Below are 27,854 nucleotides of genomic sequence, written 5' to 3' on the forward strand. Positions count from 1 at the left end.
GCAGCCTTTGTTCCTGCTGAGAAACTGAAGCCCAGAGAAGCGAAGAGACTTGCTCAAGGTCACACAGCAGATAAGTAGCCAAGCAAAGATTCAAACACAGATCTGACCCACCCCAATGTCATAGCATACCTCCCTGCTCTTCTCTGGTATGTCGCCTGTTCCTATCCTCTATGGAATTTCCCACAAGTCATTTATATGTATTGGTTTATTGTTTAGTTAATTTCTTTCTTTTTTTTTTTTTTTTTTTTGGCTTGGTGGGAGGAGGTAATTTTATTTATTTATTTATTTATTCTTAGAGGAGGTACTGGGGATTGAACATAGGACCTCATGCATGCTAAGCATGTGCTCTACCACTTGAGCTATACCCTCCCCCCTTACTGTTCAGTGATTTAATAGTCTCTCCTTAGACTTGTTTTGCTCACAGATTTACTTTTCTGTTTTCCCCCCCATCTCTTGTGATGAAAATTTTGCCCTGTTCTTATTCCTAGAACAGAAGGCTGTGACTTGTACTCACAATGGATGTAGCAGATTTCACGTGCTTTTGTGCTTCATCACGTTTTGCTTATATCATTAGATTCCCTGAAGTTAGGTAGAGCTCCTGGCCCCATAGGCCATTTAAATAATGTTTGTTTGAATTGAAAAATAATACAAGGGTAGACAGAACTTGTTGAGAAGTCCCCTTCTTTATTCATTCATTTATTCATTCTTTATTTCACCCATTCGACAAATGTGATCATTACTCTCTCTGTTGGGCTGGCTGCTGGAGGTACAGCAATGATCAGATAAGATCCCTGCCCTTAGGGAGCACACAGTCTAGGGAGGACACAGGTGATGGCAGTTTAGTGCAGTATCTCCTGGGATAGGGGAAATACAGTGGCTATAGGAACACAGAGCAGACAGTGAGCCCAGCTGGGTGGGGAGGGGAACAAGGAGGGTTCCCTGCAGAAGGTGATATTTAAACTGAAACCTGAAGGATGAATCAAAGTACGTGGTGAACAGATGGTGGGGGGACAAGAAGGGAGAAGGATTCTGGATGGGAACACCACGTGCACAGGACCAGAAGTGAGAGAGCTTTGGCCTCTGCCTGCTTCCTTAATTGCCCTAAGTTCCACACTCCTGGGAGTGGACCGGGGTCACAACCAACCACCTCTTGGGGCACAGCCAGCCCAGCAAGCACAACATTTGGAATTAGGAAATACATTTTTAAACTATAATGATTACTCATTTTTTCTGATCTTTATCAAAGTTATACATTACTTTTGTAGGAAAGATGGGAAATAGAGAAAATACTAAAATTTAAAAAAAGAATAGAGAGAGGAAAGGCATCTGGAATTTGAGAGACTTGAGTTTGAATTGAAGCTCAGTCCTCTTCTAGCAGCCCAGCTCTGAGAAAGGCACTTTTCCCTGTGAACTTCAGGGTCTGAGAAATGGAACTGCTAATACTTAGGGCACAGACAAGGACACACGAAGATCAAGGATTTGTCTAAGGTTGCACAGCTGGTCGTATCTGTTTTCAGTCTGAGTCAGAGACCCTGAAAGAGAAGAGGCAGCCTAGGGGGGACCTGGTTCCAGAGTCCTGTTTATTATATACAATCCTACACTCCCCTCCCATGACAGCAGAGACAGAACCATATGGAGGGAGTGGTGGCCAGTGTGGCTGTGGCCCAAAGCCGGATCCCCTCCATCAGCTGAGAGTAGGGTGGGGCAGGAGGTCTAGGTTTGAGGAGTTGACTTCCATCCCAGCCTAGAAGATTCAAGGCCTCTGTAAAGAGATCCAACCCCTCCCTTTCAGTCTCTTCCTGGCAACCTGGCTTGGCACCCTCTAGGATGTGATATCAGTTTAATAATTTAGCAGATGCAGACAAAGATAGCAGCTCTGAAAATAACCCAGCTAGGCCCCCGCCTCCATCTCCTCTTTCCTCAGCAGACTCCCCTGCCCTCGCACCAAGGTCTCTGGTTGCCCCAGGCCTGTCGGTCCCCCTGCCTGCAAATGGTCACCTGATTTGACAACTCCTCCTTCCACTATCCTCCTCCTCACCTCCTCTTTCTCTCCATTCTCATATTAAGAGGTTTTGTATTAATTAGAGTTTAAAGGAATCTCATGCTAGAAGTCAGAAGACTTGGGTTCAATTCATTCTGTGGACTTGAGCAAGTCCCTTCTCCTCTCTAAGCTTCTGTTCCCTCATTTGTAAAATGAGGCCTCAGGATTCCTAAATGTGGCATGAACATAATGCCTGGGTTGGGGGAGGCACTGGCTTGGACAGGAGACTGGCTATCTCTCCCAGGAAGGCACAACTGCAGCACCAGTGCCATCTCAGTCAACAGCATTACAACCCACCCCGTTCCTCCATCCAGAGAGTTCACAGGTTGTCTCTTTCTCTCTTTTTTCTTTCTCTTGTAATGAAAATTTTGCCCTGGTTCTTATTCCCAGAATAAAAGGCTATGACTTGCATTCACAATGGATGTAGCAGGTTTCACATGCTTTTGGTGCTTCATCACGTTTCTGACAAGTAGAAACGTTACTCCCCTCTGGGAAACTGGAAAGAGCAATACCTCTTCCCCCTCGAAGCTTTGCTCAAATCACCCTACCTTTTGGGTCTCAGTTTTCACATCTCTAAAATGGCCAGGTGTGGAAGGGTAAGAAGGGCAAGGTTAGAGTCTGCGATCTCTAGACTGCAAGCTCCAAAAGGGGTGAGATCAAGTGTGCTTTCGGGCATTCATTCAGCAACATAATTAAGCATTTAGTAGGTACCAACCACTGTGCCAGGTGCTCGGGGCACAGCAGTAAATAAGAAAAGCACAATCATTTCAGAAACCAAAATAATTAAATCCCAAGAAATGTGCCATGAAGGAATAATAAAATACCTGCCAATATTTACTTAGTGCTTAATCTATGCCATACACAGAGCACCTATGCTATGAGATATTTTTTTTTTTGAAGTACAGTCAGTTACAATGTGTCAATTTCTGGTGTACAGCATAGCATTGTCCCAGTCATGCATACATATACACATATCTCCATTTTCATATTCTTCTTCATTAAAGATTACTGCAAGATACTGAATAGCATTCCCTGCGCTATACAGAAGAAATTTGTTTTTTTAATCTATTTTTATATCTAGTGGTTATCATTTGCAAACCTCAAACTCCCAAATTTATCCCTTCCAACCCCACTTCCCCCAGTAACCAGAAGATTGTTTACTATGTCTGTGAGCCTGTTTCTGTTTTGTAGATGAGTTCATTAGTGTCCTCTTTTTCCTTTCTTTTTTTTTTTTTTTTTTTGATTCCACATATGAGTGATATCATATGGTACTTTTCTTTCTCTTTCTGGCTTACTTCTATGAGGTATTATTATTAATATACCCCATTTTACATAAAAGGAATCTGAAGGACAGAGTGGTTAAGTAAATATGGGCAAAGACATATGGTCAAGGAGTGGCCAAGCTAGGATTCAACACCCAGGCAATCTGTCTCCAGAGCCTGTTCTCAACCACCATGCTTCTCTAGAAATCATGAACAAGGAATAATCTGATGACATGATAGAGAGGGGATTCAGGGAGGCTTCTGCTTAGGAGGTCTCATTTAAGATGAGACCTGAAAGATGAGCAGGAGTCAGTTATGTGGAATTGGGGAGAGAGATTTCCCAGCAGAAAAAAATAGTATGTGCAAAGGTCCTGAGACTGAAAGATCAGAATGTTCAGTGCCTGGTAAGCTGGCAAGAAAACAGGGAGAGCTGAGGTCATAGGAGCTGGGTCTAGAGGCCAGGGTGAGGATTTTGGATTTTACTCTAATGTGCAGGGGAAGCCTTTAAAAGGTTTAAGTGAGGATCAACATAATCTGATTTGCTTTTAAAAGATCGTGCTTTTAGCTGTGTAGAGAATGAACTGAAATGTGGCAAAAGGAGAATGAGGGAGACCAGTTAGGAGATTACTGCAGTAATCCAACTGAGAGGACAGTGGCCAGACCAGGAATAATGGCAAGAGGTGGGAGGGGGGATGGATTTGAGTTTATTTGGAGGTGAAATGAGAGGACTTGTGGATGGATTAGTGTAGGGGTGAGGGAACGCCCTCTGGGTTTGTGGATAGAGCAACGGAATGGGTTCTGGTGCCCTCAACTGAGAAGGGAAAGACCAAGGGAGGAACAGGTTTAGTAGAAAAATCAAGGTCGAGAGGTTTTGTTTTCTTTGTTTTCCCTAAGTGATACCTGCTTCATTACGAAAATAAGAACAAAAGAAGTCTACAGTAATAGCGCATTATATCGTCCCATTTCTTAGTCTAATTAAGAAATAGTATACCTTGCAAGGGAAATAAATCCAGTTTCAAAAGTGGAAGAGTATTTGAAATAACTGACTTTAGCATAGCAGCATTCAGATAATGCTGTTGGATGGTTTGAAATGGTTTGAGTTACTGTGCACTGGAAAATGAAATTCTGACTTGTAAAATCATGCTCAATATGTATCAGTCTAATGCAAAAAGGCAAAATTCAATTTAAATAACACAAAAGGAAAATATCTATTTCTAGTAAAGGTCTACACACATAGGGGATTCTTTTGGAAAGAATTTTGTTTTGGACACTTGTTTTGGAAACGATTTTGTTTTTCTTTGCTACTCTCAATACTCCACTCACAGAAACTTCACTTTCTGACACTTCTGGTCACTAAACGTGTGTGTGTTTTCCCACACCAACCAACTCTTCAGCACTAGCTGGATGTCCTGCAATTCAGTCTGATTCAATTCTTACACTAACCAGAGTTAGCACAGACCTTGCAGGTTAAGGGATTATCCCCACAAGACAACCCTTCATTTCAGATGCCAATCACGAACAGTAGATCCCCGGGTTATCCATAGCTTCTGTCCAACTTAACTACAAATCAGAGGTCCCCACCACCTGCTCCTTGGATTCAATAATTTTCTAGAACAGCTGGAAAACTCTTGGCCTTGATTTCTCTACTAAACCTGTTCCTCCCTTGGTCTTTCCCATCTCAGTCAAGGGCACCACAATCTGAGCACTCTCAATCCAGAGGAAGAGAGGAAGGCCATAAAGAATCAAAACAAATAAGATGATTTTAGATTGTGTTACGTGTGTGCTTTGAAGGAAGTAAACAGGGTGATGTCATAGGGAGTAACCCAGGCAATGCACTATAGACAGAGAAGTCTAGGATGATGGAGTGGGTAGATGTGGGTTTTGCCTTCTCGTTATCCATTTGTCCTACTTTTGATAACACAGTCTTTATATCTTGCGGGTAGCCTCTTCTCCTATATGTTCAGTGTGTGTTTCTTGTGAGGCTGACCCCAGCCCATCACCAAGAAAGGGCTTATGATCCTGGCCTGGCTGATGAAATTCAGTACTAGTATGTTTGCTAGAACTATTCAGAAAGAGAAACGTTCTTTGCCCAGGAAGTTTTGGCCAAGTAGATTATAAACCTGGAGCTGAAGACAGTCATCTTGCCAGCACAAGGGAAGTACCTGCCTGCTGGCTGGAAGGAGAGCCCAGAAATCACTTGAGCATCTGATGCCAGCCTTACCTGAAGGTAGTGCTACCTTTGGACTTTTCAGTTTAGTGAGCCAATAGATTCTCCTGTTTTTCTTAAGCTTTTTTGAGCTATTTTGAACTTATAATTGAACAAATCCTGATTGATGAAGAAGGCAAAGGAGCAAAGCTACCAGGCTTAAAAGTGCCAGAGAGAAGCAGTCCAGATGGAAGGAACAGGAAGTGCAAAGATTCTTTGCAGAAGAGAGTTTGGCACATTTGGGGAACACAGAGGAGGCAAGTGAAGCTAGAATATAATGAGCTGTGGTGATGGAATGAGATGGAAAAGACCCACAGGAAAAAAGTTCCATTTCCAGCATAGTGGCAGAAGAGGGGAGCAGAGAAACACTTCTCTATACATGGTACTTAAAAATGATGGATAAAGTTTTTTAAATTTTATTTTGTAAAGCATCAGTGAGCTGACTACAAAGTAAGGGAACTAACAGAGGTCAGAAATGACAAGAAAGGGCAATTCCTCAGGAGTAAATGAGTCCGGTAGCTGGTGTTTGCCCTGAAGGCACCTGTTGAACTCTAAGATCTAGACTAGTCAAATTTTTTTACTTTAACCCATGATAAGACATTTCACAACAATCATTTCATGATGTGTGTAAGTCAAATCATCATGCTGTATACCTTAAGCTTATGTATACACTGCCATATGTCAATCATATCTCAAAACTGGAAGGAAAAAAAGCCATTTTACAATAGAACCCAGGACACAGACAAAAGTTTCGCAAGCAACATTCACCCTAATTATACCAGTCTAATCTATTCCATACTATTCAGTTACCTTTTTTTTTTTTTTTAATGCTCCGTTCAACAATGGAGTACTAGGAGCTGGAAAGTGTTCTGTCTGGGAAGGGGAAGCCAGGGTGCAATCAAATTGAAAGTTGCAATCAGTAGGCATTCAGAAGAAAGGGACCGTTTGGGGTCCCAGCTCCAGCATTTTGTTGGATTTTTCTTTTCTAGGGAGTTAAATGTTGGCCATGTTGAGTTTGAAATGCCAATTAGATATTCAAGCAGAAATTTCGCGTGGGCAGTTGAATTTATATGTCTGGGAGTCAAGAGAGGCCTGGGTTGCAAGTGTGAATTTGGAGTTATCCGCAGGTAGGCAGTATTAGCTGGCTGACACAACCACGGGAAGAGAGAAGGCAGAGAAAAGGAGAGGACCAAGAACTGAGCCCGGGGCACTCAGATGTTAAGCAGCCAGTGAGAAGAACTGACCCACAAGCTCTGCCCTTTTCTTTCTCCTTTTCCCCATTCTGCTGTCAGAAACATGGATGTGGTGGATGTCATCAAGGACCTTAAGATAAGGGCCTTACTCTAGGGGTGGCAGAACAGTGAGCCATGTGGGGTCTGATACTTCCAGCTGAATCCAATTCCTAACTGACACAGGAACAATACTGAGAAACTCCTGGCAAGACTGACCAAGGGGGAAAAAAAGGAGGTGGCACAAATAAACATTAGGTTTGAAGATTGGGACCACAGAACTACAGGTGTAGTAGGGGTTGAAAAGATAATCAGAGAATATTAGAAACAATTTTATGACAACAAATTTAAAACAAAGGTAAATAGACAAATCCTGGAAAAATAAAAATGTGTATCAAAAACAGTCAAGGACAGTATGAGAAAGAAAAATTACAGAAAAATATTACTTAAGAACATAGCTGTAAATGCTCTAAACAAAATATTAACAAGATAAATCTAGCAATGTATTTAAAAGATAATAAACCCGTAACGACCAAGTTGAGTTTATTCTAAGAAGGTTGATTCAACATTAGAAAACTCTACTGATGTAATATGTTAGAGGAGGAAAACCAAGCGAACGCTTCAATTTACTCAGAAAATGCACCTGATCGTTCAACAATCTTTTACATTAAAAATTCTTAGCAAACTAGGTATAAACCATTAACCTGATAAAGCGCCCCCTCCTGGAGAGTGGAGTATCTACATATATTTGGAATTTTGTAAGGAAAACGTCTCTTCTCCCCATTTATTCAATCATCTCTGATATTTTTAGTTTTATTGAGATATAATTAACATACAGTTATGTGTAAATTTAAAGTGTACAGCATGAGATAAACACGTTTATGCTGTATAGCAGAGGGAACTATATTCAATATCTTGTAATAACCCATAATGAAAAAAGGTATGAAAATGAATATATGTATGTATATGTATGACTGAAACATTATGCTGTACACCAGAAATTGACACAACATTGTAAACTGACTATTCTTCAATTTAAAAAAAGAAAAAAGTAAAAAAAAAATTAAAGTGTACAGCATAAATCAGCTCTCATTGTAAAAGAAATTAAGATATTTGCGCAGACCCCTAAAAATATTGAGACTGCTATGTACTGTGCTTATTGTACCCAGGGGATGAATCAGCCCAAATGATTAACACCACTAAGGGAATGATTAACACTATTTTCAGGATTTTTTTTGGAAGGATGAGGAAAGCAGAGGCCACAGAGGAGAGTCACACAGAGGGCTTCAAAAGTGCTGAAATGTCCCATTAAACTAGTTGTGGGTGTCTTCATTTTTACTCTTTAAACAAACATATACTTTTATATTTTTATATGTATGTATATATACATGTATGTACAAACATATTCTTCTACATGTACAAGATATTTCACAATAAAATTTTTTACAATGGAATATGTAAGGACCAGGTCATGTAGGGTCTTATAAGACCAGGGTAGGGCCTGGCCCACCACAGGCACACATGAATATGCACTGAATAATTTAATGACCAGCTGGCTATGGATCAGGTCCCTCCTACTCACTCACACCCTCCTGTTTCAGCTCTGTCTGTCTGCCATCCCCCCCAACCACCACCACTACAGAGGTGGCTGGTAGAGATTCTGGGGATCTTCCCCTAGGCTCTCTGGCTGGGCCTAAAGCCTCCAGGCTCCAGAAGGACTGCTGGGCTGGCCCCAGCTGCTCAGCTGCAGTATGCTAAGGAACAAGGACTCTGCTAAGGGACAGAACTCCAGACTCAGGGGCCAGAGGGACGCAGGGGTATGGCTCTGCGCTTCTAGGGGCCTGCCCTGGGCTTCTAGGGACCACAGTGGGAGGCTCTTTCCAAATCTCTTAGATAAGGAGTGGGAGTGGCAGTTCAGCCTCCCAGATTCCAGGGAATGGATGGATAGGCCCTGGGTTCAAGAGGACAGGTGACATTCAGAAGACTGGACCCAGCATCAAATGGCTTCCTGATCACCAAAGATTCCATGCCTCAAGCATGGCCACCACGGTCCTTGACCTGATGGGGTCATGCTGGTCAGGTGATTAGGAAGGCCTGGCGACCAGGCTGAATGAAGGATCTTGTCTATGTCTGGTTCTGTGACCCCTCTGGGCCTTGGCCCAAATCTAGGGGTCATCATGGGTTGAGAGAACCCAACAATAATGGAAACTGGATTTTCCACCAGCCGGATGGAATGAGGGCTCTGAGTGGGTTAAAAAATAGCCTCTATCTTCCCTACCTGATTATGTACACCCGTATTCATACCCTTTACACTTGCTTCTACCGTTTTTCTTCCTTCTCTCTTGCTGACTCTCTCTAGATCTGTCTCCATCTCCCTTTCCAGATCTTAGTCTGATTCTGCCTTCTCCTCCCCCCAGCCTCCCTCCCCTGCCCCACCTCCTACAGAGTACTCTGGTTCCAAGGAAAAGAGGCTTTTGCTGTAAGGGTATCAGATGTCAGGACCCAGGACCTCCCTCTTTCCATCCCTCTCCATCCATCCAGCCCTCTATCCCCGCACTTGTTCTCCTGTATCTGAGGCCTGGATTCAGCAGCCGCCCCCTCCATGGCCACCACCAGACAAAAGCTGGGGAGGAAGGCACAGCAGGGCTCTGGCTGGGCTTGGTCTGCTCAGAGAGGGGCTGCCTTTCCCTTCTGAGAGGAGGCCAGAGCTCAGCTGGCTCATTGAGCCCCTGTGTTAGTGGCTCCACTTGGCAGAGTGCTGGGACCCTGGCACCAGCCTAGAAGAGTGGGACAGCTCAAGGTCATTCAGGCTGAAGCTGAGCTGGATGAGGCTCTAAACTCCCAGCCTCCCTCCTGTTCCCCTGCCTGAGCCCCCAGGGATAAACCTGGCAACTCCTCACCCTTCCCCACTTTACAGGGAACCCAGCCCAGCCCTAGTCAGAGGTACCCCCTGGCCCTAACTTCTGACCTCTGCACAGTTTCCTTCCATGCTTCATTCCTCAGACAGGGGACCCCTGAGGGTGGGACTTCACAAGAGGGGCCTGAGGGAAGGACTGGGGTTCTCTGCGCAGGCTGGGGGCTCCAAATCTGGGTCGGCTCATCCCCAGTCCATGTCACCATCTCCCTTAATGTTTCTTCACAGGGCTCTGCCCTCCTTAAGGGAGGTGGCACAAATCCAGGACCCAGGGAGGAGCACTCCACAGCACTGCCAGACCAGCCTCTAGGTACATCCCTGCAAGCTCAGGAGACAGCCCTCTCCTCCCCTACCTTCCCTATGATTTCAGCAAGAATTGAAAAGGGTGGAGAGTAGCCCAGAATGTGAGGAGCTGAATCTGGGTTGAGTGACTTGACTTCCCCACTCTGAGCTTCGGTTTTCATGTATAAAATGGGAAGAAGAGTATCTACAGCTGGTCTTCCCAGAGCCCACTTGTGGGCTTGCTTTTACCTCTCCACTGTCAGGGCTGGAAGGCAGCTCAGGGCCAGGCTGGGGCCCAGTCTGACCTCTACCTGCTCCAGCTCCACCATCTTGTCTGTCTAACTATCTATTCTTCAAGTACTCCTCCATTGGAAACCACTCCAGGTCCTTTCCCTGGGACCCCAAAATGCCCTGGAAAACCTCACACTGCCACCTCCCACACTGCACTGGCATCTGTGGGTGTGGTCGATACTCCCCAAATACTGTGAGCTCCCCAAGGTCACATGCCAAGTCTTATTCCTCTCCGTGTGTGCAGCCCTCAGACCAGGGCAAGGCACAGCGTAAGGCTTGCTCAGTGATGTCTGTTGAGTGAGGGAATGGCCTAGAGACTTCTCAGGTTCTCTACCTTGATTACTACCCACTCCTCTGCTTTACCATACTTGCCAGGGACTTTGCGTCTCCACTGCTGCTGGCTCTCCCAAGCCCACTGTCCTCCTCAGTGTCTCACTTGCAACTACCATCCCACAACCTCTGGCAAACTCTGTTTTTCCCCTTTGCCCTTGAATTTCACCCATTTCCTCAAGCCACAGGCCCAGAGATGGGTGCTAAATTGTTACACCAGTGGCCTCCAATGAAGCAGGCCTCCAGGTATCTATGCCCTTGTGTATCCCCTCCCATGTTGATTCTGTGCTTGGCTTTATGACTTACTTTGGCCAAAGGGATGTGAAGAAGCGTGAAGCAAGCAGAGATTCTAAACACTTGCACACTGGGGCCCGTCCTCTTGGAAGCCAGCAGCCTCACTGTAAAGCTCAGCTGAATGATGAGAGGCCCGGTGAGGAGAGGTCCTGGGAGAGGTGAGGCCATCATGGTAACCAGCCCCCACTGCTCCCACCTGAATTTAGCCCCTTGAGCAACCCCACGTGAAACCAGCAGAACTGGCCAGCTGGCCCTGGCTGAACCATAGAGTTTTTAGAAATAATATATCATTTTAAGCCACTGAGTTTTGGGGTAGTTTATTTCTTAGCAATAGATAACTGAACCCAAGGACCAGCCTGAATCCTCTCTGCCCTTGTCTTCCACATCCAATCCTGTGGAATCCACCTCCAGAATATATCATGTACCCAACCACTTCTCACCGTGTCTGTAGGCACCTCCCCAGTCCAGGCCACGGTCTCTCTCACCTGGATTATTTCCAAAGTCTCCCCACTGGGCTCCCTGCCTCCACTCTCACCCTCTTGCAGTCATCATACAGCGACCAAACTGAAGCTTTTGGGATATTAGTCAGATCAAACCACCTCCCTGTTTGACATCCTCCAATCAGTTCCCATGTCACTTAGATTAAAAGACAGATGCCTCAGTGGCCATCGAAGCCCTGTGTGATCCAGGGTCTGCCTTGTCTCCTGCCCACCCCCCACCTCCAGTCACTCTTCCCTTGCTAATGCACTCCAGCCGTGCTGGCTTCCTTTCTGTTTTTTGAACATGCCAAGCTTATACCCTTCTTGGGGCCTTTGCATCAGCCCCTTACTCTGCCCAGAAGACTCTTCCTCCAGGTCTTTCCATCTAGGTCTTCCAGTTCTCAGCTTACATGTTCCTCCCCAGGAAGGCTACTTCCAGAAGAGGAAACTGAGGCTCAGAGAAGTGATGACATTTCCCAAGAGTCTGGGCTGGGATTCCATCCTAGGTCTGTATGAGCCCCCACTCCAGGGCTCTTTCTGCCACATCAGTGGTTTGGGAGGGTGAAGGTCATGGGCTCCTGGGAAAGGGGAGGAGCTGGAGGGGCTTCCTTCACTTACTCCCTTCACAAACGCTCTCAGCCATAGCCTTTGGACCCTGCCCTGGGCAGGGTGCTAGGGACTCAGAGATGAATCAGACCAGACTTTGCCCTCTGGGAGCTCTGGTCTGGGAACAGGGAAAGCAGCAGAGGAGGTCAAGGCCATCAGAGGGGCTCAGACAGTCTTCTGCAATAGCTCAGGGAGACAGACTTCTAGCCAGGAGCTCTCTGGGAAAGCTTAACAGGGTATGTGAGATTGGCTGTGGGCGGGGAAGAAAGTAGGGGTGGTGTTCAGTGTCCAGAGCTGCCGATTGTTTCCTGTGAGTAACCAGGAGACTCAGCATCGGCCATGTGTGTCTGGAAACTAAAGCCCAGAGAGGTGGAGTTGCCTGTCCCACCTCACAAAGCCACTAGGTGGTAAAGGCAGGATTTGAACTGAGGCCTATCTTGACACCACACAGAGCAAGGTGAAGGAGCGGAGGTCCACCTGTTTATTCACAGGGTCCACTGTTTATTCATTGTGTGACCTCAGCTAAAGCGATTCTCCTCATGGGCCTTATTTCCTCATCAGTAAAATGAAGGGGTTGGATGACGGTTCTTTCAGCACAAGGACTCTGCAGAAAATACCTCTACTAGAGCTTGGAACCAAATTCAGGACCAAAGAAGCAATCCCTGACTCAACCTGGTGCAGGATGGCTTCTTAGCCTGCAGCTCCCTCAGGCCCAGCAACTGGGTGCCAGGCAGGCTAAAGCCAGGGAGCCCCAGGAATCCCCCAGTGTCAGGTGGACCTGGGGTCTCCCTCCCAATAGCCCAACCTAGAGTTCCAGAAGCCCCTTAGAAGAAGCTCAACTCCTTAGAATTCCAGGGCTCCAACTGCACCTTTATCCATGTTATCCTGGCAGCTTAGATCCCAGCTTACCTGTCTGTAACTCCCCGGGGTAACTCCTGGACTCCCCTGGTTCTCTCCAGCCTCCAGGACACACCATCCTTTGGCCATTGAAGGAAAGGGGAGAGGCAACTCTGAGTGGTCATTGGCCCATTGTCTGATCAGTACAAACAGAACTGACCAATCAGAGGAGCTGAGACAACATTAACTCCCATGTTCCAATTCTGCTCATCCTCCACCATTCTGTTCCCTTCCACCCTACAGGGTTCCCTTTCAGTTAGTTCCATTCCACTTATTCCATTCAGAATTCCAGGAAATTTTATCTGGGAAAGAGAGGTATGGTAGGTAGAATTGGAGCTGATTACAGTAGAGAATTCTTGAGGGGAGAATTCCCCAATTCTGCTGGGTCCTGGGGCATCCTCCAGGGCTCAGTATCAGTGGTACCCAGAGCAGCCACTACAAAGAGCTCAGGCTGTGAACAGAATGAACTTGGGCTCAGTTCTGGGCTCTGCCCTTTACTAATTGTGTGACCTTGGGCAAAAGGCTTAAATCTCCAAGCCTTTGTTTTCTTAGCTATAAAATAAGGATTTGGGATCCATTCACTGAGTTATTCTGAGGCTTAAGTGGAATAAGGCTCATAATGTCAATGTTCAGACAATTGTAATTCTTTTGGGGTGGGGGACAGTGAGAATATTTAAGTTCTCTTAGCAAATTTCATTACACAATACAGTGCTAACAACTATGGATGTGTTAATTAACCAGATGGGAGGAATCCTTTCACAATGTATATGTGTATCAAGTCACCATGATTTATTTTTTTATTTGTCAATTACACTTCAATAAAACTGAAAAAAAATAAAATTTTTAAAAATTAAAAAACAAAAATCACATAGTAGATTATTATGGTCAGTCATAGTAATTTGTTCTGCTTATTCTCAGAGGCAGAGGTCTTGCCTTTGAGTGTCCTGGCTCCAGAATGGCTGAGGAGGCAGAGAGAAGACAGGAAGAAGAGGGTAAAATAAAATAGCCATCATCTGTTTAGCGTGTAGCCATGAGCCAGCCACTGTTGTAATTACTACATAAAACTATTACTACTTTCGCTTTATAGACTGAGGCACAGAGAAGTTCTGTAACTTGACCAAAATCACACAATTAAGTGGCAGAGTTGGGGCATAAATTCAGGCCCTCTGACTCCAGAGTTCAAACACTGAACCACTGTACTATCCTACTTCACATCAAGCCCATTTTCAGATGAGAAATGCTGAGGTTCAAAGAGACAAAGTTCACACTGCAAACTGAACAGGAGTGCATCTAGGACTCCAACTTAGATCCTGTGACTCAAGTTCTGGCAATTTCGTCTGTTGAGTGCTGCCCCCTAGTGCCCTTTATGGGAGAAGCACACCAGAGGCAAGAGGCAGATACCCAGGGATCCATACTACCGCCCACGTTCTCCTGACCCACTGCTTCTCCCCTTGCCCAAAATTGCATGTCTTATAGCTTCTAAATACCACTCTGAATGTCATCCATATATACATGTATATTTCTTGGTATCTCACAAATCCTTAAATTCAACAGGTCTAACACCAAGTTTACACTTTTATACCCCAAACTTGCCTCCCCAGTCATCTCTGTCTATCCAGTAGCACAAGCCAGAACCCCAGCCATCTTTGACCCCTCCCTCTCCCTCTAATCTGTCACCAGCCCAGAAGCCTGAGTGGGGGCCGAGGGTGGAGACCAGAAAGGTAAACATCAGACAGAACAGAGCAACTGTGGTGGAAGCAGAGGATCAGGACAATGGCCCCCAGTTGTGGCCAGGAGGCAAAACAGAGCTCAGGTAGTGAGAAGGGCAGGTCTTTCTGCTTAGAAGGGAGCCCAAATACAGCTTAAAGGGTCAGGAGGAGGGCACAGTAAGGAATGCTGTACTGGAAGCCAGAAGGACTGGGTTCCTACCCAGCTCCACTATTCAACCATAGTATGGCCTTGGGACTTTGATGTGCCTCTGTTTCCCCATCTGTAATGTGAATATGACAATGGCTACCTCTAGGGCTATTGTAAGGATCAAACTTAAAAGTGTTTGCTTGGTAAACTGTAAAGAGAAGTGCACAGAAGAGGTGGATTATTATCTGGAAATTTCACTGCAATAGACTTCTCTTTCCTTTGATATGCTGAATGCTAGACCCATAAGTTACCTTGTTTTGTTCTCAAAGAATGTCATCAGCTTGGGGGCTTTTTGAAAAATATTTGTATTGAAGTATAGTCAGTTTACAATGTTGTGTCAATTTCTGGTGTACAGCACAATACTTCAGTCACATAGGAACATACATATATTTGTTTTCATATCCTTTTTAACCTTAAGTTACTACAAGATATTGAATATAGTTCACTGTGTTATACAGTATAAACTTATTGTTTATCTATTTTATATATAGTAGTTAGTATCTGCAAATCTCAAACTTCCAATTTATCCCTTCACACTCCTTTCCCCCACTGGTAACCGTAAGTTTGTTTTCTATGTCTGTGAGTCTGCTTCTGTTTTGTAAATAAGTTCATTTGTCTTTTTTTTTAGATTCCACATAAAAGTGATATCATATGGTATTTTTCTTTCTCTTTCTGGATTACTTCACTTAGAATGACATTCTCCAGGTTCATCCATGTTGCTACAAATGGCATTATTTTATTATGTTTTACGGCTGAGTAGTATTCCATTGTGTAAATATATCATTTCCTTATCCAGTCATCTGTCGATGAACATTTAGGTTGTTTTCATATGTTGGCTATTGTAAATGGCTGTGAACATTGGGGTGCACGTATCTTTTTGAATTAAGATTCCCTCTGGATATACACCCAGGAGTGGGATTGCTGGATCATATGGTAAGTCTATTTTTAGTCTTTTGAGAAATCTTCAGTGTTTTCCGTAATGGCTGCACCAAACTACATTCCCACGAGCAGTGTAGGAGCCAGCATTTATCATTTGTGGCCTTTTGAATGATGGCCATTCTGAATGGTGTGAGATGATACCTCATTGTAGTTTTTATATGCATTTCTCTGATAATTAGCGATATTGAGCATTTTTTCATGTGCCTATTGGCTATTTATATGTCTTCATTGGAGAATTGCTTGTTTAGGTCTTCTGCCTGTTTTTGGATGGGGTTGCTTGTTTTTTTCTTATTAAGTTGTATTAGCTGTTTATATATTCTGGAAATTAAGCCCTGTCAGTCTTATCTTTTGCAAATATTTTCTCCCATTCCATAGATTGTCTTTTTTTTTTTTTTTTTTTTTTGCTTGTGGTTTCCTTTGCTGTGCAAAAGCTTATAAGTTTAATTAGGTTCCATTTGTTTATTTTTGCTTTTATTTCTATTGCTTGGGTAGATTGCCCTAGGAGAACACTGCTGAGATTTATGTCGGATGTTTTCTTGAGGGCTTTTTTAATTGTGGTAAAAATATATATATATATATATATTTAAATATATATATATATATAAATAGAAAATTTGCCACTTTGTCCGTTTTTAAGTGTACAAATCAGTGGCATTAATTACATTCACACTGTTGTGCAACCATCACCATTATCTATTTCCAAAATTTTTCATCATCCCAAATAGAAACTCTGTACCCATTAAACAATAACTCCCCATTCCTCCCTCCCTCCAGCCCCTGGTAACCTCTAATCTCTGTCTCTATGAATGTTCTGAATATTTAATATAAGTGGGATCATAGTATTTGTCCTTCCGGGCCTGGCTTATTTTAGCATAATGTCTTCAAGGTTCATCTATGTTGTAGCATGTATCAGAACTTCATTCATTCATGGCTAAATAACATTCCATTGTGTGTATATACCTTATTTTATCCGTTCATCTTTTGATGGACCCTTGAGTTGTTTCCACTTTTTGGCTATTGTGAATAGTGCTGCAATGAACACTGGCATATAGGTACCTGTTTGAGTCCCTGTTTTCAATTCTTTGGGGTATATACCTACAGTGTCATCAGTTTTGGACAGGATTTTTCAATATGCACTGTCGCAGGGGGATGGGCCCTTGGGAACAGGACCCAGTGTTTTTGAGTTTGGGAGGGAGAGGGGAAGAGAAGGAGAGAGGTTTCAGTGTGGCTATGATTAGAGTAACAGCTAACTTGTGCCTTTTGCAAAGTATTCCACAAACCACTCTAGAGGGGGATATATCATCCCCATTTTACAGATGAGGAGAAGGGAAGTGGCTTCTCCAGGGCCACACAGCTGGTGAGAGGCCAGGGCTGGGGCTCCAGAGAAAAGTTCTCTCATACATCAGAGTGTAGCCAGAGGTTCAGAGATCATATTTTCCTTCCTTTATTTTTCTTTCTGGGCAAAGAAAGTAGTTCTGAGCTGCTTCAATCATCATGTTCCTACTTATTAATCTACAGTGTTTTAGGTATCACAGAGTTAGAATTTTGTAGTGCACTTTTACTAAACATGTTCTGGAAAAAGCAAAATATGGAGACAGAAAAAAGATCAGTGGTTTCCAAGGGCTAGGGTTGAGTGGAGGGAATGAATGCAGAGGGACTTAGGAGAATTTGGGGGGTAATGAAACTAACCTATATTTTGATTATGGTAGTGGTTATGCAGCTGTATGTATTTTTCAAAATTCACAGAACTGTACGCTAAAAACGTGAATTTTACTAAATGTAAATTATACCTAAACCTTCAAAAAATAATGAATAAGTGAATGGGGAAAAACTAAATAAGATTCTAGACTCTCACATTTTTGCTACCTTGAAAACTTTGCAAGTGACAGTGTCCTGAATTATTTAGTTACAGCATAAATTTCTGTTTTTTCATTCATTCATTGATGATAAAATGAAAGTCCTTGAAATGAAATGAATGAAAGTCCACCATCCGCTCCAAGAAACAGAACATCACTAAAAATTAACTCTACTTATGAGTTCCCCACCATCCCTGAACCCTCTACTACCTCACCCCCAGGTAATTACTATACTGAATTCTGTGTTCCTCATTCTCTTGCTTTTTCTTTAAGTAATTTTTTAACACATAAATTAGGCTTAACCTTATGGATTTGCCATTTTTATAGGTCAAAATAGGTCAAAAACAGCAATTTCATGTGGTCGAACCCAATATTATGTCTAAATATAGTGATTCTAGTTATGAAAAGGATGCCATTCCACATGTGCTCTTCTGGGACTTGCATTTTTTTTCACTCAGTATTATATCACCATGTTCCAGCCATATTGCTATTTTTCATTCATTTTTTACCACTTTATAATTATTCCACATTTCTTTTTCTCCTGTCAATGGAATTTGGGTGTTTTCAGTTTGAGGCTACTGTGAACGTTTCTACCACCATTCTTGTACATGTCTCTTGGTGTATGTGGCTGTATCCCAGGGAGGTACTTACTGGATCTTAGGCTACACAGATGTCCAACTGTACACAATGTACACTGACTCACTTTATGAGCTCCAAATGAGGGTATAACGACTACTTGCACCAGGTGAGAATGTGGTGGGAGGCGCTGCCATAGCGGGTGTCTGGTAAAAATTGAAAACCTACTATGTGCACACGGCAGGGCACCTGTGGAATGAGAAAATGGTCCTCTGAGAGGTGAGATAGGAAAGGAAACCCCCCTTGCCATGGGAATTAGCTTCCACGGAGTGTCCCACCCTGGCTGTGAAAGGGGAGGACTTGGTAACCCAAACAGGGCAGACAAAAGGTTCTGTCCTAATTGGCAGTATCTCCATCTGGGGTTAGGAGGTTGTGTATCTTTGATATGCCTGGAGGGGAAGGGGGCTAGGCAGCACTGAATTCCTCCCACTTACCAATCCTTACACCAGTGATCTCTTCCCATATCCTTTATCTCACTTTGCATCCATTATCTTTTTTAATTCTCCCAGTTGGAGAGGGGTACTGTTATCTCCACAGATGAGGCTTGGAGAAGGCAAGTGTCTTGTCCAAAGTCACACCATCTGGGCCAACTGCATGAGCAAATAATTTCCCCTCCCTAAGCCTCAGTTTCCTCACCTGTAAAATGGGAATGAAAACACCTGCAGTGTTATCCTCAGGTGGAAGGATTATATAATACTATGCAAGTAAGGGGTTTAGCATGGATCTTGGATATGTTCCCTAAAAGTCACTTGTTTGTGAGAGCTATTATTGTTATGAAGGGGAGCAGGAACCCAGGATAATCTGATCCCTGACTCTTGCCGCCCAATGATGTTGCCTCTTGCAGAGAGACCCCATAGGATGCCGTGATCACAGCCCATCTTGGCCACCTCTGCTGATCTGGGATGTCTTTCAGGACTGCACAGTTCAGCCCTCCTCTCACCCTGCTCCCAGGCCCCAGAGCAGAGGCCCTTATCTTCTTCTGCCGATCTCCTGGAACAGAGAAGGTGAGCAGACCAGAGCAGAGGAACTAGGCCCCCAGTACTGCCTCAGGACGAAGGGGGAAATCAGTCCAGCGGTTCACTCAATAGAGAATATCTGCTGAGCACCCAAAGCATTTGGGAACAAGACCATACCATAGTCAGAGGCTAAAGGAGGAGATAGAAGATGAGAAAACAGTATGCTGAGTATTATGACAAAGAGTACAGGGAACTGTTCTATGTAACAGAAAACCAGACAGGCGTTAGTGGTCAGGAGAGGTGTCTCAGGAGACATGCCCTTTGAGCTGAGCCTTTAAGGCCTGGCAAGTGCTCCCCGGGCACTCAGACACTGCTGGGATCACCTGCCCATTTAATGCAAGAGAAGATTGAGCCCCGCCGTCTGTCCACCGCGCCCTATCGTCCTTACCCGGATGAGGCCGAGAGCTGCTCTCGGAATCCGCAGGCTGAACGCGGGAGCTCCGTCACGGTGCCCGCCCAGCTCCCGGGGCGGGGCCTCGGCCCAGGTGCGCGGCGGCGGAGCTTCGCGGAGGCAGGAAGTGTGTCCCCAACGGCGGCCCGTGCAGCGCTCCCGCGAGACGCTCACCTGCGCCCCAGGTGAGCGGCGAGGGGGGCGGGGGAAGGGGCCGAGCCGGAGGTGGCTCACCTGGTGGAACAGGTAAGCCCCGCACGGGCCCGAGGGCGCGCGAACAAGAGCGGCATCAGTGTGGAGAGACCCCCCAAGGCTACGCCCGGGCGGGCGAGGGTCCCGGGGCCGGTTCCTCAGGCTAGCCTCCCACTTCCGGGGTGCGATGGCCGGCCCGGCCAGGGAGCGGCCTGAGCGGGCGCCTGGGCTGGGCGGGCAGAATGGGGTGAGGGGGGCTGTCTTGGCTCTTAGGGCTGCTCTGGCTTAGGGTGGGAGCCTTGCTCTCTCGAGGGACGGGGGAGGAATGGGGGAAGGGAACCGTGCACACCTTGAACAGTGTTAGAGAGGCTGTGTCCGCCCGCGGGCGGAGGGCCCTGGGACTGGAGAGGGTGGTGCTTGCCTCGAGGGCATTGCTGGTGTAGGGGCTGTGTTACTCCGACGGGCAATGCCGAGGTCTGGTTCTCCCTTGCCCTCGGGACTAGGTGCCCGCAGACGGAGTCGCGGGCTGAGCCTTTGGGGCAGGAGATCGAGGGTGCGTGGATGCCGGGTGCCAGAGCCGACGGCTGTTTAGTGAGCAGGGCTGGGGTGAACCTCTCTGCTGGGTGTGCAAAATTTGGCTGAGCTCTGGGGTGGGGCAGAGGCTGGTGCGGCCGAGCCTGTCTTGGGTACCTTGGGAGGAGGGGGATGGTACGCAGACAGACCCCTGAGTGTGTGTGTTCTCAGGGACCAAGTGGGAGGGAGAAAAGAGCTTCAACAAGAAATTTAGGGAGGGCGCGCCTGACACCTGGGAGCTACTCACTCTGCAGTGCCTTGAGGCTCCCAGTGACCCAGCCCCTCCCAGGTGCCAGGCAACATGCTAAGGCCCCTGCACGCAATATCTCATTTAAACCTTATGGTCGCCCATAAATTTACTCCTCTCTCCCTTTGTTAAAGATGAGAGAACTGAGGCCAGGAGTCTTGCCTGGGGCCACAACAGGAACAGGAGCTCTCCCCTCATTAAACCAAGTGACCAGTGTTCCTAGGATTTGGGAGGTGACAGCATATAGCCAGGACAAAAGGGGCTGAAATTGACTTCTGGAGGGTTCAGAGAATAATGGGAAGGGGGGAAATGAGGCCAGGCACTGTCCCTTACCCAAGGTCTTGCCCCTTTCCTCCATCCCACCCCCTCTTCCTGATGTGCGGCACAGAGCAAAGTACAGGGGCTTTGGAGTTTGGCGGACCACAGTACAAATCCTGCTCCATCCCTTTCCAGCTAGATGTCTCTGGGCAAGTCATTTCACCTCTTTGAGCTTCAGATTCCTGATCTGTAAAGTGGAGATGTAATACTTACAGGGCAATTGTGAGTGTTAAATAAAGCAAAAGTCCTCTTGGGCTGGAGCCTGGTTCTGGCCCAGTCACTGCTGATTCCTCAGCATTTAGCACAGTACTGGGCACATGATAGGTGCTCAGTAAATATTTATTGGATGGATTTAATGAATAGTAGCCGCTCCTAAAACCTTGGAGGTGGAGGAGGAGACAACAACCTACACCACAATCAGCAACCTCGTGATGTTCTTACAAACCCCAGGTACCCCAGAGTTCAGTGTAGTTGAAACAGTGTAGATGTGCCCACCCTCCTCATCCAAGGGCTGAGCCTGGAAAACTCAGGGCTCCCTATGTGGGCCCTTCTTGGGCACAGGCTTGTCCATGGAGCTGGCAGCTGGCCACTTTGACTGACCCTTACCTCCCAAGTAATAGATGGGATGGGGGTAGTGGATAAGAGTCTAGGCCAGGCCATTTGGGTTCAAATAGATGTGTGGCTTTGGATAACTTATTAACCTCTCTGTTCCTCAGTATAATAGTAATAATAATAAAACCTACAAATAGGGTTGTGAAAATTAATTGGTTTAAGATATTTAAAGCACTGAGAACAATGTACAGTATCAATAATTAACTCTTTCACTAGAATGCAAACTCCTGAGGTTAGGGAATTTTTTCTGTATCCACCAAATTTAGAACAGCATCTGGCACACAGTAGGCTCTCAGTAAATATTCATTGAGTGAATGAGTGAATCCATACCCACCCCCACATTGCTCAAACCAAGGCAAATTTTTTAGTATATTTGCTGCCAAAGCGAGCACCCAAGGCAAACGTTTTTAACTGTTTGTTCTCTGGGTTGTAAGGGATTTTCAAGTCACCTGTTTCAATTTCAGTCTGTACACCTTTGGAGAGGAAATTTCACCCCCCTCCTTCTAGACTGCTGCTCCTCCAGCTCTGGTCTAGAACCTAAGTCCTTTTACTTTCTACCCAGTGGTCCTGTTTCTACCCAGAGGTCGCACAGAATGTGTCAATCCCCTGAAGCACTTACTGTACCAACCCTGTTCCAGATACTGAAACAGAAAAGAATAAGACACAGTCCCTGCCCCTTGGGGTCATATATAGGCTTATCTTCAAATATGGCTTCAATGCCAACTCAGCTGAACTGAGAGCCCAGCAGAAGGCTGTGGGGAGAGGGTCCCCCATCTGACTTAAGGTTCTGGAGAGTCTTTGGAGAAGGAGTGCCAAGTGGGGCTGGGGAGTGTATTGAAGAGTTGCAGGAATAGTTAGAGAATTCCTGTATCCTCCTCATCCCCATTCCCCATGGGTAACATTCTGTGCCTTTCTCTCTCTACGCACATATACCTTCTGTTTGTGGGGAACCCTTTGAGATTAGGTTGCAGACATTATGCTTCTTTAGCCCTAAATGCTTCAGTGTATATTTCCTAAGAATAAGAGCATTGTCTTACTAACCTCAGCAATCAACTTCAGGAAGTTAACATTGACATAATACTATTACATAATACACTATTTTTAAATACTACCAGTTATCTGATTTCCAATTTTTTCTCTTGATCCAGGATCAAATCCAGGATCACACATTACATTTAGTGGGCATGTCCCTTAACTTGAGCTTGTCTGATGTTTCCTCATGATTACATTCAGGTTATACATTTTTGGCAGGAATACTTCATAAGTGATGCTGTACCCTTCTTAGTGTATAGTATCAGGAGACACATCATGGCAGTTTGTCCCATTATTAATAATGTTAACTTCTATCATTTTATTAAAGTGGTGTCTGCCAAGTTTCTTCAAGTTTGTGGGTTTCTTTTCTTTTTTTTAAGGTCTTCCCTGGCTGCAGCAAGTAGAGGGGAATAGAGATGGCCAGAATGGGGGCCTCAACAGTATCTGGGTGAGGGATGATGGTGGCCCTATTTAGGGAGGTGGCATTGATTTGCCCAAACCATGTTGCCTATTAGAGCCAGAATTGGGACTAGAATATGGATATCCTGATGCCCAGTTCCAGGTTCTGTACACATCACCAGTTCTAGGACCCTAGTGCCATTAAATCAGGGATAAATAAAAAGTTAAGGGATTAATGTCTCAGAAAATCCAGGCTAAGGATAGTTACTGCCCAGCAAACCCACACATGTGAACAAGTACCCTCCCAAATACATCACTATGTAATGTTCTTGCAGGCAGAATTATTTACTCCCATAATGCCTCATATATCCTACATGTTCCAGCTTATGAGGTTTTAGGTATCTGTTTTCTCTACAAAACCATGTGAGAATCACAAGAACAGGGTCAATAGTTCATTCATCTTTGGTTCTACATGCCTAACACAGAGCCAGGCTCAGTGTTTATGGAATGAATGAAATCTTAGCTCTGAACTTGCTAGCAACCAAGTCGCAGAGGGAATGAAGGTGATTTTTGTGGTTCAGCTTTCTTATCTAATCAAAGGAAGCAAAACAGTGCTTGGTGTTAAGTGTTGACTGGAGAGCAAATCTGAGGCAGACTGAAATATTGACAGGGGACCTGTTGCATTTCCACGTCTGATTTGAAGGAATAGAGGAAGAAAGGGAAGATGGTAATAATCAGGTTCTGTAGCAAGTCACAGGGAAAGGTATTTGTTGAGCAGCCTCTGAGGCTTACCAGCAGTGGGAAGAAACTAGGGGAAACCATTCCCCAGAAAGTGAGGTCCCAAGAGATTTTTATTTTTATGTGGTAAAATATACATAACATAACATTTACCATTTTAGTTTTTTTAAGTCACTTTAGCCTTATGGTCTTGTGGCATTAAACACAACCACATTGTTGTGTAACCAGCATTACCATCCATCTCCAAAACTTTCTCATCTTCTCAAACTAGAACTCTACCCATTAAACACTTAATTTTCTCCTCCCCACTGCCCCCAGCAACAACCATTCTACTTTCAGTCTGTATGAATTTGACTATTCTAGCTATTTTGTGTAAGTGGGACCATACAATATTTGTCTTTTTTGTGTCAGGCTTATGTCACTTAGCATAGAGTCTCAAGGCCCATCTATGTTATAATGTGTGTCAGAATTTCATTCCTTTTTAGGACTGAATAATAGTCTATTGTATGTATACACCACGTTTTGTTTATTCATTCATCCATCAGTGGACATTTGGGTTGTTTCCTCCTCTGCCTACTGTGACTAATGCTGCTGTGAACATTGGTTTACAAATATGTTTTGAGTGCCTGTTTTCAATCCTTTTGGGTATATACCAAGAAGTGATATTGCTGGATCACATGTAAATCATGTTTAATTTTTTTGATGAATTTCCACTCCACAGAAGTTGTCCCATTCTACATCCTCACCAGCAACGCCAAGTGTTCCAACTTACCCATATCCTCTCTAATGCTTGTCGTTTTCTATTTTTTCGATAGTGACCATCCCAATGTGTGTGAAGTCCCAGGAGATTCTGACATGTAGGTTAGACCACAGAAAGAACTTCCTTTTTGGGGAGGGAGGGAACACTAGATGAGGGTTTGTGGGCAGACTTGTGCTTGTCCACATCACAGACCTCTCAGAAACCAGAAATCAGAAGCTCCTCAGGTCATAGTGCAGGAGCTTGTCCCTGAGTTCTGATACTGACTCCTTTCTGGCCTCTCTCCTACAGGTGCCTGGCTACAGCAAACCATGCAGTGAGCCATGCCTCGACCGGGACACCCTCGCCCATCATCTGGGCCCCCACGCTTGGGACCCTGGGAGCGGCCAACAGAGCTATGCTTGGAGACATACGATGAGCCATCCAGGGCCCCACCAAGCCGCCGCACCCGCAGGCCAGACCCCAAAGACCCTGGCCACTATGGGCCCGAGAGCCTTACCTTCATCTCTAGCTCTACTGAGCCAGCTGCTGAACCCCCAACCTGCTGCCTGCTCTGGCAACCCTGGGTGTGGGACTGGTGCCGGGCTGCCTTCTGCTTCCGCCGCTGCCGGAATTGCCTCCAGCGCTGTGGAGCCTGTGTGCGGGGCTGCAGCCCCTGCTTGTCTGCTGGGGACTCCCCTGAGGGGGCTGCTGAAGCCAATTGGGCCAAGGAGCACAATGGAGTGCCCCCCAGCCCTGACTGCGCCCCTCCCAGACAGCGGGATGGCCAGCGGCTCAAGTCAAACATGGGTAGCAGCTTCAGCTACCCTGATGTCAAGCTCAAAGGCATCCCTGTGTATCCCTACCGCAGCGCCACCTCCCCAGCCCCCGATGCGGACTCCTGCTGCAAGGAGCCACTGGCCGAACCCCCACCCATGAGGCACAGCCTGCCCAGCACCCTTGCCAGCAGCCCCCGTGGCTCTGAGGAATACTACTCCTTCCACGAGTCGGACCTGGACCTGCCTGAGATAGGCAGTGGCTCCATGTCCAGCCGAGAGATCGATGTGCTCATCTTCAAGAAGCTCACAGAGCTGTTCAGCGTACATCAGATCGACGAGCTGGCCAAGTGCACCTCAGACACTGTGTTCCTGGAGAAGACCAGTAAGATCTCGGACCTTATCAGCAGCATCACCCAGGACTACCACCTGGATGAGCAAGATGCTGAGGGCCGCCTGGTACGCGGCATCATTCGCATCAGCACCCGAAAGAGCCGCACCCGCCCGCAAACCACAGAGGGGCGCTCAACCCGGGCCGCTGCCCCTGCCGCCGCTGCCCCTGACAGCGGCCATGAGACCATGGTGGGCTCAGGGCTCAGCCAGGATGGTAGGTGGGGCCCCACAGGGCTGCAGAGGCTCTGGCTAGGGAGGGTTGCACTGAGGTCTTTGGCCACTATGGGTCCACCCCTTAGCTGGCCCCAGCTCTTCCTCCTTTTTCTCCACTCCTCTACATCCCTTAACAGTCTCTTTCTGTCCCTTGCTACCACCTGCCAGAGTAGCTTTTAGGCTTAGCCTGGTTAACAGGACCCCAAAACCCATATAAATTTGCACCTCGGGCTTGTCTCCGCCTAACCAAAGTCTCCCCGCCACCACGACCACCACCACTGCACAGACTAACACACACACACGCACATACGCACGCACACACACACGCTGTCTATCAGTGTCTCTTGTTTTAAGCATTGTTTCTCTATCCCAGCCAAGGGGTATGTAGCCCCTCCCCTCCCTCAGAAGGGAAATGGGGCAGAAGTGGGGAGTAGGGTTGAAAGGATGTGATAATGACCAGTGCCCCCCTCGTGTTCCCTCCCTAGAACTCACAGTGCAGATCTCCCAGGAGACGACCGCAGATGCCATCGCCAGGAAGCTGAGGCCTTATGGAGCCCCAGGTTTGGTCCTGACCTGATGAGTGCGGAGAGGAGAGGGGACTGCCCTAGGGGCCCCCCACGTGCCCCTCTCCCAGCTTCCTCCTGGGGTGGGTGAGGATGGGATTAAAAGGGATGGGATGAGAAGCCTGAGCAGCCTCATACCCCATCCCAATCCTGCAAGCTGGCTCAAAGGGTTCAGTTGGGAGATTCAGGGGGCTGCCCCTGAACCAGTGTAGGGATAAGGGCCCAGAACCTGCAGCTAAACCCAGGTCACTGGAGAGGAAAGTGGAGGATGGAGCAGGGGCTGGGGCATCCACTGGTGCTGAAAAGGCATCCTATGTGGTTTCTACTGCTGTCTTCTTGGCCTTCATGACAAGCCCCTGGGAACCGGGTCATTACCTTTTGCAGAGAACAAGCCTGGGGCTCAAAGAGGTCAAGAAACTGAGTAGGTCACCCAACCAGGATCAGACTGGCCCAGACTCAAGTCCTGCTCTGCTCCTTCTCAGCAGGCTTCTCCCTGCCCGCAGGACCTGCATGAGCCCCTCCCACTCTGAGCCTCTCTCTCCTCCCTTCCCCCTCAGGATACCCTGCCAGCCACGACTCATCTTTCCAGGGCACTGACACAGACTCTTCAGGAGCACCACTGCTCCACGTGTACTGCTAACCCCACCGGGCCCAGTGGCCGCAACCCCTTCTGAGGAGAGGACAGTCTACAGCAAGAGGGGGGCCAGAACCCCCTTGTGGGAGGCAAGGCCATGAGCCCAGAAGCAGTGCCTACTCTGGCTCCTCCCGCCTTGGCTGACTGGTTCCTGGACCACGTGCATTTCACTGGGCCATGGTGCCCACGTCCCCCTGGACCCCCTGCATGGGCCTGTTCCTTCCTGCCCACCGTCTTCAGGAGGCCTGGGTCATGGGAAGCAAAGACTAAGGAGTTAACTTCTGGGATTGAATTCCGACTCTATCCCCATAACATGCTCCCCCTGTAACATATACCCCATAACCAATCATACAAACTTCCCCCTCCCCAGGACAGGCCGGGGGTTGGGGGTGGTGTGTAACAGCTAAAAGAAGCTTGTCTTAAATGGATTGGGCAGGGTCTCTGTCTGGAATTCTGTGGGCAGCGCCCACTCCACGTTATGTTCTGTTGAGCAGTTAGGTTCTCGGCTGAAGTTCTACATGCTAACATGACCATAGTACAATAGACGTCTGTCTGCTCATCTCGGCGGTGATACTGTCCTTTCTGTCCCATATGCCTGACTGCAGCCTGAAGCAGGAGACAGGATAGGGCATCCAGCCTGGCTTAGTGTTGGAGGTTGAGGTCAGAAGGCTAAACTGAGAGCAGTAATGCCCACCTCTTAGGCTCACTGTGCATTCCAGGAGATGGAGCCAAGCGCAGTGTCTGTATCTAAGAAGGGTTTAACAAGCAGTTTCTCATTGTTGAGAGGTCCTTCTAGGCAGGTCTGCCTGGACTCCCTCTGCTATCCCCAGTTCACTACCTGC

At 46.5% G+C, this 27,854-nt stretch overlaps 1 protein-coding gene across 5 annotated transcripts; it reads left to right on the forward strand.

Annotated features, from left to right (window-relative positions):
- Positions 1-27,571, forward strand: KDF1 (keratinocyte differentiation factor 1). 5 transcript variants are annotated; one of them, XM_010947995.3, is made up of 5 exons: positions 1-146; positions 19,024-19,183; positions 24,746-25,816; positions 26,301-26,375; positions 26,936-27,571. In XM_010947995.3, the coding sequence occupies exons 3-5, from the start codon at positions 24,778-24,780 to the stop codon at positions 27,016-27,018; spliced, it is 1,197 nt and encodes a 398-aa protein (XP_010946297.3). In that variant the 5' UTR covers positions 1-146; positions 19,024-19,183; positions 24,746-24,777; the 3' UTR covers positions 27,019-27,571. The 5 variants fall into 5 exon arrangements, 4 of the variants coding, with proteins under 4 accessions (XP_010946297.3, XP_074233182.1, XP_074233181.1 ...); XM_074377081.1 differs by lacking the exons at positions 1-146; positions 19,024-19,183 and adding an exon at positions 19,659-19,771; XR_012511380.1 differs by lacking the exons at positions 1-146; positions 19,024-19,183 and adding an exon at positions 19,681-19,832 and having other exon boundaries at positions 26,301-26,461.
- Positions 27,572-27,854: the final 283 nt, after the last annotated feature.

Source organism: Camelus bactrianus, chromosome 13 (genome assembly GCF_048773025.1).
Source record: "Camelus bactrianus isolate YW-2024 breed Bactrian camel chromosome 13, ASM4877302v1, whole genome shotgun sequence".
Taxonomy (NCBI): domain Eukaryota; kingdom Metazoa; phylum Chordata; class Mammalia; order Artiodactyla; family Camelidae; genus Camelus; species Camelus bactrianus.